This window comes from Neovison vison, chromosome 3, assembly GCF_020171115.1.
Source record: "Neovison vison isolate M4711 chromosome 3, ASM_NN_V1, whole genome shotgun sequence".
Classification (NCBI taxonomy): Eukaryota; Metazoa; Chordata; class Mammalia; order Carnivora; family Mustelidae; genus Neogale; species Neogale vison.
The window spans coordinates 12,482,411-12,495,190 of record NC_058093.1 but is presented as its reverse complement, the minus strand read 5'-3'; the positions used below and the strand labels follow the sequence as shown (position 1 = coordinate 12,495,190).

Here is a 12,780-nt window from a genome sequence, read left to right as displayed (position 1 = left end):
CCCTCCCAGGGTGATAATAGAAGTGGAGTAAAGAACCCAAACTTTGACCCCCTCCAACTTGGCAGTAGGGGGCACTTTACCACAGGCATGATGTCAGAGGGAGTCTGCTAAAATAGAAGGAAGGTTTAAATAAGAGCTAGAGATTCTTAATTCAATACCCAAATGTCCAAGATATAATATAAAATAACTTACCACACCAAGAATTGGGAAAAGGCCTAAATTTGAAAATACTAAATGTGAACACGAAAAGACAATCACGACACCAACACCAAGATGACACTAACGCTGGAATTCCCTAACAGGGATTGAAAGCAGCCACCATAAAAATGCTGTAATAAGCAATCCCTAACATGCTTAAATGAAAAAAACAGAAAATCGCAGCAAATAAACAGAATGTCTCAGCAAATAAAGAGAAGACATAAAAAGGAACCAAGTGGGAATTTAGAACTGAAAAATAAAATAACCAAAAGAAAGTAAATTAAAAATTGCATCAACATGGATGGGACTAGAGATTATGCTGAGTGAAGTAAGTCAAACAGAGAAAGTCAATTATATGGTTTCACTTACTTGTGGCACAAAAGGAATAGAATGGAGGACATTAGGAGAAGGAAGGGGAAAATGAAGGGGGTGGAAATCGGAGGGGAGACAAACCACGTGAGACCGTGGACTCGGGAGAAATAAACTGAGGGTTTGGAAGGGAGAGAGGTGGGGGTATGGGTTGGCCGAGTGATGGGTATTAAGGAGGGCATGTATTGCATGGAGCACTAGGTATTATATGTAAAAAATGAATCTTGGAACACTACATCAAAAACTAATGACATATTGTATGGGGACTAACATAATAAAACAAAACAAAAAACAAACCTCAATGGACTCAAAAACAAAGGTGGAGGAAATATGTGGACTTGAAGATAAAGCAACAAAAAGCACTAATCTGAGCAAGAGAAGAGACTGAAAAATAACTAAGAGGTTCAAGGATTTATGGGACCATAACAAAGGATACAACACTCATGTCACTGAAGTCCCAGAAGGAAAGAAAGAGGGCAGTAGGGAAGAAATTTTAGAGAAATAATGGCTGAAAATGCCCCAAACTTGGCAAAAGAAACCAATCTGCATATTCAAGCTGAGTAAACCCCAAAAAGGATAAACTCCAAGAAATCTATGCCAGGATACATCAGGGTCAAATTTACCAAAACTAAAGACAAAAATCTTCCACATAGGGTCAAAAATGGTACCTTCCTACAGAGTTAGGAATTAAGAAAATAAAGTAGGGACCTACCTCAGTTAAGGAAGTAACAATAAAATAAACCACAGGAAAGAAGAAATGACTTGTTACTAAAGAAAGAAACAAAAATTAATTAAGTTTGAAACACCAAAATTGTAGAATTGAAAATTTAAAAAAAAAACAAAAACCAGAAAATGGTTCTTTTAAAAGAAAAAAAATTGAAAAGCCACAATTACCTAATCTACTGGGGCATAAAATCAAGGTAAAGCCCAAATACAAAAAAATTAGTCAACTGGAAAAATAAAACATAGACAAAAATTTTAAAATGACTGAGTACTTTGGCCAACTCTGCAAATCAATTTGAAACACGAATGAAATAGTAATTTTCTAAAGAAATATAAAATCAATAAAACTGACCACAAAAGAGAGAAATTTTCCCAAGAAAACCAATATCCACAGAAGAAATGAAGTGAACAAAGAACAACCTTTCCTACAAAGAAAGACTGAGGTTTCACAGGAGAATTCTAAAAAGCATTTAAGGAAAAATATTTCTAATATTGTATCAATTTTATAGATCACAGAGAAAAGGAAACATCCAAATCCTTTTCCTGAGTTCAGTGTTTATAATATTTTTTATCAATGGCTAAAGACTGGGTAAGAAGAAAACCTTACTTATGAATAGCAATTTAAATTAATTTAATTTAATTTAATTGCAATTCCTAAAAAAACACTGGCAAAAGGAATTTAGGAACACAGTAACAAATCATTTTTGAAATTTATTACAGAATTGCAAAACTAGGAAAGCTATTAAAATAAGGCATCAGGGGCGCGTGGGTGGCTCAGTGGGTTAAAGCCTCTGCCTTCGGCTCAGGTCATGATCTCAGAGTCCTGGATTGAGCTCCGAGTCGGGCTCTCTGCTGAGCAGGGAGCCTGCTTCCTCCTCTCTCTCTGCCTGCCTCTCTGCCTACTTGTGATGTCTGTCTGTCAAATAAATAAATAAAATCTTTAAAAAATATATAAGGCATCATATTAATACATCTAAAAAGAAAGATCATATGTTTATTACTATAGATGCTAAAAAAGTAATTTAAATATATTTATTTTTTATTTAAAAAGCGAACCCTAACCCTAACCCTAAGTATTATAAATATGTACATTAGCCTTGAAAAAAAAAAGGATCATTCTTAATGGGGAAGCAGTATCCAACATTTTATTAAAATTTATTGCTTTCTAGTATGGTCTAGACATTGGTGTGGTACAGACAAAAATCCTATACCCAAGAACCTTATGTTCTGGAGAGATGATGATAAAATTAATGAGTAAAATTATGTGTCATATAGTGTTAAGTGATAAGGAGAAAAATGAAGGCAAGAAAAGCAGAACATGAAATGTTGGGGCAGAGGTGGGGAAGGACTCAGATTTATTTAGGGTTGCTGGGGAAGTCTTGACTGAAGTCACTTTTGAGTCAAGATCTGAAGGAAGGGAGTAGGCCATGTGAAGGAAGAACAAGTCGAAAAGCCTTGAGGTGGCAGCTTGCTTATGTGTGAGGAATGGGAGGAGGTCTGCGGATCGAAGGTGTTAGAGGGGAAGGAGTTGAGTAGTCACCGAGGTGAGAGAAAGAACACGAGTTTCAATTTTCAGGCAACAATGGGCAATAGATGACAGAGGAAGCCACTGGAGAGTTTTTTTTTTTTTTTTTTTTTTAATGAGAACAGTGAGATACTTTATGGAATAAAGAAAAATTATTTTGTATATACGAAATGGTTGGCTGGTTTATCAGGTAGTAAGGAATACATATTGGTTAACAGTACAACGTCTTCATTAAAGTATTTGGAAATTACACAGTCCAGCAGAAAAGAGACAATGATCTGATACTAAAACGCAAGTTATAAGTGACTTTGTAGGGAATCACAGGTTAGGGATTTTCAACTAATTCTCTACTTGAGAAAAAATTTTGCAAATGGCATAAATTATATTTTCTTTATCCTTCTTTTAAGTGACTTAATAATGGTTTCAGTTGTACAGTTAATATTAGAATTAATATTTAAAATTTTACACTATCACTTTTTTTTTCCAATTTATTTATTTTCAGAAAAACAGTATTCATTATTTTTTCACCACACCCAGTGCTCCATGCAAGCTGTGCCCTCTATAATACCCACCACCTGGTACCCCAACCTCCCACCCCCCCGCCACTTCAAACCCCTCAGATTGTTTTTCAGAGTCCATAGTCTCTCATGGTTCATCTGCCCTTCCAATTTACCCAAAAGCACATCCCTCCCCAATGTCCATAACCCTACCCCCCTTCTCCCAACCCCCCTCCCCCCAGCAACCCACAGTTTGTTTCGTGAGATTAAGAGTCACTTATGGTTTCTCTCCCTCCCTATCCCATCTTGTTTCATGGATTCTTCTCCTACCCACTTAAGCCCCCATGTTGCATCACCACTTCCTCATATCAGGGAGATCATATGATAGTTGTCTTTCTCCGCTTGACTTATTTCGCTAAGCATGATACGCTCTAGTTCCATCCATGTTGTCGCAAATGGCAAGATTTCGTTTCTTTTGATGGCTGCATAGTATTCCATTGTGTATATATACCACATCTTCTTGATCCATTCATCTGTTGATGGACATCTAGGTTCTTTCCATAGTTTGGCTATTGTGGACATTGCTGCTATAAACATTCGGGTGCACGTGCCCCTTTGGATCACTATGTTTGTATCTTTAGGGTAAATGCCACTGGAGAGTTTTAATGGGGTCTCTCTGGCTGCTATGCTGGGAAGAGAATATAGAGGCAAGTGCAGGAGCAAGAAGCTCAAGCTGGGATGCCACTCAAAAAACTTGGGTAAGAGAAAACAGTAGCTTGTATGGGTGATCAAAGTCAAGGTTATGAGAAGTGGTAACACTCTGGACTGATTTTTAGGGCAGCACGAGAAGGATTTGCTGAAGGATCCAATATGGGGTATGAGGAAAAAATAGGAAAACAAAATTGCAATTACCTGAGATGAAGACCTCAAAAGGAACAGGTTTGGTGGCAAATGTAAAATTTAAGATGCCTCTTAGACATCCAAAGAGAAATGCCAAATAGGAAGTTGGCTAGATATTGTCTGGAGTTCAAAGGAGATGGCCAGGCTACAGGTACAAATCTGGGAGTCATGAGTATTTAACAACAATTAAATCCAGGAGAATGGATGAATCATTTAGGGAACAACTGTAGCTAGAAGAGAGATTGAATCGTTTAGGGAAAAAGTGTACCTAGAAGAGAGAAGTACAAGAACGGAGTTCTGGGATACCCCAAATCTAGCAGTTGGGAAAATAAAGAGGAACCAGCAAACAGACTGAAAAAGAACAATCAGAGTGATAGAAAGAAACTTAGGAGAATATAGTATTGTAAAAGTCACATGAAGGCCAATATAAGGACCAAGAAATATCTAGAGGTTTTGGTAATGTGGAGATCAATTCTCAGAAGAGCACTTTCAGAAGAGTGGTGGTGAACGCCTGGTTGGTATGGATTCAAGAGAAACTGGAGCCAGTGAGAACAATTCTCTCAAAGAGTTTTGCTATAAAGGAGAAAAATGACAGTAGCTAGGGGTGGGTGATCTGAGTAAAAGGTTTTTTTGTTTTTGTTTTTAAAGATGGGAGATAGGAGATAATGTTTTTGCATCCGGATGGGAATAATCCAGAAGGGAAAGAAAAATTAATAATGCAAGAGGAAAAGGCTTTCTACACTAATGTCAAGCCAAGAGCAAGAGACAACCCAAGTGTCCAACCCAGAGCCTAGTTAAATAGATTAGTCCATTCTAGACCTATCCTAAGCAGCACTAAAAAAAGAATGAGGTAGGATTTCTGGTAATCATATGGAGAGATCTACAAGATATGTCACATTAAAAAGAGCAAGGCATAGTACAAGTAGGGCTAGTATGTTACCTTTTGTGTAAGAAAGAATATATTTAATGTTTTTGTTTTAATATAAAGAAACAAAGCAGTTACCCGTATGCGGTATGGGGAGGAGAAAGGATAAAGAGGAAAGTAGCTGAAAGCAGAACAGAGGCACGTATGAGCCTTCTGACTATACTTGGCTATATTGTTCTGATATTGGAATGTCTACATTCCCCAACATCCCCTCCCCCAACCAAAAAGAAAAGGAACTCCAAAACTCGGAACATGATATGCAAAAGTTAGTCTGTTCAACAAGAAAGCAGACACCAAAGCTGTATGCTGTGCCTTCACCGTCCAGCTTCTGCATCTACTCTCTTGTCCTTCTCCTAAATCCAGATGCTGATCTCAGTCCTCTTCGAGAGAACCACACAAAAAGCATCTGGGAACAATGCTGACCTTACTTACTAAAGACTTTTTCTTAAAGAACCAGTAGAAGGAAGGAGCTTCATATCAATTAACTCAAAACAAACAGTTGAGCAATGTTTTTAAGGCTAACTGTTCTCCACAGTTCTTCCAGGTCTTGCTAATTAATTAGCGTCTTTCTCTTACTCCCCAAGTCAATTCCTGTGCTAGCTCCACACTCCCCACAGCTATGTCTGATTCTAGTCTTAGTAATTTATTCAGGGCAATTCAATTCAGCCCTGCAAGCTGATCAGCAACACAGAGCTCCTTCCCTGACTTTCCCCACCTAGGGAATGGCATCTCTTCTCCTTAGAGGGTACTAAATGTATAAGGCACATTTCAGCTCACTGGTTGTACTAGGTATCAAATTTATAATAACACTAGAAGCCACATGTCTTGTGAGCATTATTCTACAGGAACATTTATACAAATCCTTTCCTTATCCAAAGTTTTTAATCCAAAGTGGATTAAGTTAAGTGATAAAGTACGTACTGTTTGGTGAGTTTTTATAAAACTGACAAAGGAGCTAAACATTGATCACATAGGTTGAGTTTCTATCTTTTTACTACAAGGACTATGTATTTAACAGCCCGAAAAATGACTTTTAAAAGTTTTTAAAAGGAGAGATTTGCAGAAAATTTAGAAAACACAGGAAGATATAGACACAATAATAAAAAAGTAATGACAGCTAACATTTACTGCATTCTTCCTATTGCCAGGACACATGCTCACCACATTTAACAATTACAGTAGTTCTTCATAGATATGCTACATCATCATCTACATCATGCAGAAGAGGACATTAAGGTTCAAAGAGTTAAAGGCCAAGGTCACAGGACCAGGAAGTTACAGAGCTGGGATCTAAACACAGGCAATTCCACTTAAAAGCTGCCCTCTAAAGCACTAACCTGCCTCTAGAATCTATTTAATTTACCTAAAATTGGGACTCCACTACCCTTTCTTCAGTTTATTATGTATATTTTGCCTTCTCATTCGTTATTAATTCTTAGCATTTATTTTCCCTATTTAGATAATTGAATTAATTTCACTAGTATTTGGCCCTTTCCTCTTCCTCATATTTCTGGTGATTTGATTTTCCTTGTGATAGATTATAAAAGCTATTTAATCATTAATATTAATGCTTTGTCTGCTATTTAATTTTCCCAGTCTGGCACTAGCCTTTAATTTTTATAATTTTTAGCCTTCCTTTTTTTTTTAAAAGATTTTATTATTTATTTATTTGATAGAGATCACAAGTAGTTAGAGAGGCAGGCAGGGAAAGTGAGGAAGAAGCAGGCTCTCTGTGGAGTAGAGAGCCCAACGTGGGGCTCGATCCCTGGATCCTGGGATCATGACCCGAGCCGAAGGCAAAGGCTTCAACCCACTGAGCCACTCAGGTGCCCCTCATTTTCAGCCTTCTAAAAAAAATTTTTTTTTTAGAAAATCCATCAATAGTCTACGGCCATACTACCCTGAACGCGCCCGATCTCGTCTGATCTCGGAAGCTAAGCAGGTTCGGGCCTGGTTAGTACTTGGATGGGAGAAAATCCATCAATAGCTTCCTTTATGGCTTCAATCTTTCTATTTTTATTTCTAGGTACAGAAAGTCTTCTCTTATCTAACATGAATTTATTTACAATTTCTTCTTACTTTATATATCCCCTTTTTTATTTAAATCCATCAAAAATTTATTTTAGAGAATGGTGTATAGTAGCATCTCTCTATTATTTTTTCCCCAAATAGTTTTTCAATTGTACCCACCCATTTTTTAGCAATACAAACTCTTTTCTAATTTGAAAGACTACCTTTCTATGAATGTCTTCTATGTTTTTTAGTGGTTTAGGGGCCATTATGTTTCACTGAACTGTCTAATCCTGTGTTTTAATCAAAACCTAATTTTTACATAAAAATGTCAATAACCAATTATACCAATGATAATGTGCCATTAGCCAGTTAAAAATCAATATTATCACAAATATCACAATATTTGCACAAAGTTTAAAATATGAATCTCCAACCTTGATGCTACTGAATCTCGACTATCCTTAGTAATGCTTAAAAAATTTCGCCACTTACACAAAGACTTGACTTACCTCAGAAAGTGTGCTCATTTCAATTGCAGTTATCAAGTTATTGTTCATGAGTGCTTCTATTTCTATAAGTTTCTTATTCTGTATGCATAAAATAAAGACCTCTTTTAATCAATTAAGATTCATACATTTATGGAGATATCATTAGCTGAGAAGACTTAAAAAATAACTGAGATCATATTGAGCTAAAATGGTGCTACATTCTATAGTTCAAACACACACACACACACACACACACACACACTCTCTCTCTCTCTCTCTCTCTCTCTCTCTCACCCCTTGATTGCTTTTGAGCTCTCAATTATAAATTTTCTTACAAACATTTCTCTATCTTCTTGGAATAATAATACACCCCACGGAAAATGAACAGTTTGTTAGACAACTTAACACTCAGGAATAGATCAATTTTTCCACTTTCAATTAATTTCTGCTCATTTCAGAGTCAGAACTATAGGTGCAGCCTAGCTGACCATTGGCTCTTGCTGACCTGTCTGTGGACAGAGTTGGAAGTTGGAAGGGAAAGCGATGACTACAATCTTCATGCTATTTGGTGTGTAGCCAGGGGAATGCTGAAGTTAAAAGAGAATACAAACACTCTGGGAACTCCTCTCCTTTCAGTGGAAGAATTATGTCCACCTTCTTAAAATATATTAATGCATCAAGCTTTGCTAATGATAAACAATCGAATGTTGATCAAGGTATTACGCTGGCTTGCAGGGCCCCAACTGCACATTGAGGATGTAGACTTAAGACACCTATTTCACTACCCATTAACAGTTTGTTCATTAATATGGCATACTCTTTCAATAATTTTTTATAATGATTGGAGATTTGAAAAACATTTTTAGAGCTGCTATAAAAATATAGCTAATAATCAGTCTATAATTCAGAATTCAAATACAATATAGTTTCCATACCAAATTATTTAGTTTTAGGCGAAGAAACGTGTTCTCAAAATTCAGTTTCTCCACTTCTTTTTGCAATAGCGTCCTTTCAGTTGTAATTCTTCGAGAATTCTCTTTCTCTCTACTAAGAGCCTGAGCTAATGCCCTGTTGTTGTGCTTTAAAGAGAGTTTGAAAATAGAAGAATTGTCTGTAAAAAAATTTTTAAAAAGTTAATATTGAACTTACAGCTTCATAAGTTTTCATATCTTTAATGACACTATTTTAGGCACAGTATATTGTAAGTTTTAACTAAAGGTTGGAAAACAATAGAATAACAGTATAGATGTAGTTTTGAAAAATATATATATATCCAGAGTTTGGATCTGCAGAAATAAAAGCTAGACAGAAGATGAAGAATCAAAGTGCTGTGAGGAATACAGACTGTTGTGAATACAGAGTTAAGGGATAAAAGATGTCAAGGACAGACACAGTATCCTAGATATTTCAACCAGTCACAAAAACTCAGCCTTGACACCTGTTGCCCTACTTGCCTTCCTACTTGGACTAGGAGGTAGAATGGAGAAGCTGATTCTGAAGCTCTAACTGGAGATATCCCACAGGTACTAGGGTAGCCAATCTGTCAAAATTTTTAAGCCGGTTTCTGTGACTCAGAAAATTAACAAATTAAAATGATCGATTAATGCTCCTGAAGTCCATTTTTCAAAGTCTTGAGTAAAATGGAGCATACTTACTGTAAGGCTGGACAGATCATCTAAACCCTGTGGGATCTTCTATCTCTATCCTAAATATCCAACTCTTATTTCTAGACATTTACTGTAATCTAAACTTGACCCCTTCTCTTTCCAAACACCATATAAATATAATTTATATCAGAAATGTTTCTGTGTTGTTAGCAGAGAAATTTCATTGTGAATTCCTTGGTAAAGTCCACCTTAAATACAGTATGTTCCCTCAGTATACAGACAGCATACTTACATTGTCATAATTTTTATTTAAATGCCACTACTCAATAACATATCCCACTGAAGAGAAATATAGTATCTATAAGAAACGCTTATGAAAGTGATATTTTTTAAACACTCAGGGAATGTCTGGGCATCTAAAAAACAGGGTCCAAAAAAGTACTTTATCTTTGGTATAGAGAAAGCAGTTTCAGATAGCCACCTCTGACACAAAAATAGATTAGAACTGGTTTTGGATTTCCAGAGCTAAAGGGGGATAATATTTTCCTGCTGCACTCCTCAAACACAGCATGTTCCTTCATAATAATGTGTCCAACAGTCCTGCCCAACAGAAGAGGAAATAGCCACTGAATGGGGGGAGCCTAATATACCACAGGACCCTAGAGAGCTGGGTAGGAGAAACATTAAGATTTAAAGATACTCAGAAGTTTTTGCTATTTCACAGGGCATGCACGATTACCCTTCACAGGGGCTATACCAGCAGGAAACCTCTCCCCCTCCTGCTAAGATACATACGAACCACTGAGATAATTTTCAGAAGTGATGAGAATTTATCTTGGCAGTTTTTCTCACTTCTTCTTTTTTTTTCCTTTCTAAAATCTTAGTTCCACAACCCATGAGACCCTGTCTCCAAAGGCTCAGCACCCCCATGAGCTTCGGCTCATGAAAACCACCCACTACCACACTCTATCTGGGCCAGCCACGTCTAGATCATCCATCATCCATCCTCTTGCTACAGCACGCAAGCACAATGTGTCACTTTTTTTAGCTCTTTTCCAGAAATGTCACATTGGTATTTTCTTTGCTGTGTAGGAGGTAGCTGCCTTAGGCAACCCCAGCCTTACTGCTGAAAATTCTGCTGTCACCACTGAGGGTAAATCATCATAACCACTCAGCTCACAGGAGCTGAAGGATACAGGAAGGAGTGAATGGACAAAATGTATCAGTTAACAAAAATAGTCATTTTAGTCGCTTCTATACTTAATAAAATAAAGTACCAAATACTATATCAATTCTCCAAGGGCTAATGGCACTTACTTAATATTTTTGTTTTTATTTTTGAAGCAAGGGAAACATTCAGCTTCCCAATCTTTGAAACTCTTTTGTCTTTCACATGTCTCTTAATTCCTGAAGTAAGAAGTGAGCCAGAGTCTATCACTGAGTGCTCCATCACTGAAATAGAAACAAAAAAGACAGAAATCAGAGTACTAATTAATAAAAGAAAAAAGGATAACTGATAAATACATTCTAAAAAGTAACAATCATGACTTAGGTGATACAATTTGTTTGTATATAAGTATTTGCAAAACCCTTTGTACAGATCTGAAAGTATGCATATAGTCACTGTTAAGGGCCTACTTAGCCAGAGTGAGCCATTTTGTTGTTTATGCAGTAAACCTATATTGACCCTGCCCCTAGAGGAACTTACTTAGAAACAAGTCTGGGAAACCAGAAAAATAGGACTGACCAGCCCCTGATAACAGAGCCCATATACCAGGACATGTCAGGTCAGGGGGAGGTAACAGAGCCCAGAATACAAGGATGAGCCAAGCCAGGTGGAGACATCCAATCAGGCAAGCACCTCCCTAACCTCCCAAGAATGTGGGCCCTGCCTTTTGGGCGCCAATTCTGACCAGAGTGATAGACTAGTTCAAATAACTACTATAGGGTGAACTGTAACTCAATTGGCCACCTGTGTGTGGCCAGGCTCAAGCACATGGCCCTTACTCTATAAAAGTTAGAATGTGAGGCTGGGAGGGGTCGCCTCTTTGCAAGAGACGGCCCTGGCCGGTCAGTTTGATTCTCGATGCTTGGCGCGAAATAAAGCTTTGCTTGACCTTCGCTTTGTATCAGTCTCGCTCCTTTGACCATGGACCCAACAGTCACAAGTGGTTTAAAGTAGTATCCAAAAAAAGGCAAATGACTGTTTTTTCATCCAAACCTGTATTATTATATCTGTGCCTCAGGAGCTAGGTTAGGCACTGGGGACAGAAACCAGGATATGGTTGTACGGGAATGCACAGTCATGGAATGCAGAGTCGGCTGTGAGTACAGATCCTATTTCGATACAATGTAATAAGTGTAACCTTAGAAAATGCTCAGAACAGATAAACCTAATCTTAGGAGGTCGGGGGCTAGCTGTTTTGGAGGAGCAAGCAGGAAATCTTGAATGTGCCTATTCGTCCATTAGAGTAATGGTCTATTAGACCCTAAAGTCTACGGGACCACTGTGGGACCACTCTAAGATCTAACAGTGGAAAGAAGATAATTATCCTATTATACTATGACAAGAAAAACTGATATAATACATATGCATAAAAGTAATTAACTGGGCAGAGGAGAAGGATCAGAAAAGGTTTTACTGAGAAGGTAGGTAGCTGAGCTATGTACTTAGATATGATCAACCTCTCAAAACTCCCATCCCCTCCCCAAACCTCCTTAGGTCTCTTCCAGAGATCTAGAAGAAATGCTGTTACCTGTGCCTACCTACCTCCTAATACTCAGCCTCTCCCCATTACCTGCCTTAAGTCCACAGGACTAACCTCACTATCCTCTCTGTATCAATCACAGACTCTCCAGGCTCCCAGGTCACCTTCACCTCCCTCATCCCAATCCTCCTCCAGCTCTGCAGCAGGCTAAAAATGTCTCCCAAAGACATCAGGTCCCAATCCCTCTCCTTCTGAACCTTATGTGGAGAAGGGGTCTGTACAGACGTGATTAAGTTGAGGATCTTGTGATAGGGACACTGTCCTGGATTTTATCTAGTTAGGCCCCCCAATGCCCTTACTAGTGTCTATATACTAAGTAATACACTTGAATAACTAAACAGGGCATATCAAACTTAACCTGCCCAAACCTATTTCACTCTGAGCCTTCTCTGTTTCAGTTAATGGCAACTCCATCCTAGTTCCTCTGGCCAAAAATCTCTCATACTCCAATCAGCCTTCACAATACATTAGAATCTGACCGCTTCTTACTACCTCCACTACCATCAGCCTAGATGAAGGCATGGACACAGCCCACCTGAATTCTTAGAATAGCCTCTTGTCCTACTTCCACTGCTGCCCTCTCTACAGTGTACTTATTAGTCTATACAATCTAAAATTCTTCAATGGTTCCCATTTCTCTCAGAATAAGTTGGAATTCTTCAATGGTCAAGAAGTCCCCCCATTATCTATTCTTTTCCATTTCTCCCATTTGAACTCTTCCTTCTGTCCCCTAGTATATTCTTTCCAGGCCACACTGGCCACCAACC

General features: G+C 37.9%; 1 protein-coding gene across 3 annotated transcripts in view; it reads right to left on the bottom strand.

Annotated features, from left to right (window-relative positions):
• The window catches only part of SGO2 (shugoshin 2), a 42,833-nt gene that overhangs the window by 26,536 nt on the left and 3,517 nt on the right, over positions 1-12,780 (bottom strand). For all 3 annotated transcript variants that reach the window (XM_044241256.1, XM_044241258.1, XM_044241255.1), the window contains exons 2-4: positions 10,563-10,697; positions 8,574-8,749; positions 7,660-7,737 (exon numbers count right to left, since the gene is read on the bottom strand). In XM_044241256.1, coding sequence (XP_044097191.1) covers positions 7,660-7,737; positions 8,574-8,749; positions 10,563-10,695 — 387 coding nt within the window. In that variant the 5' untranslated portion in view covers positions 10,696-10,697. The remainder of the gene's footprint in view (positions 1-7,659; positions 7,738-8,573; positions 8,750-10,562; positions 10,698-12,780) is intronic.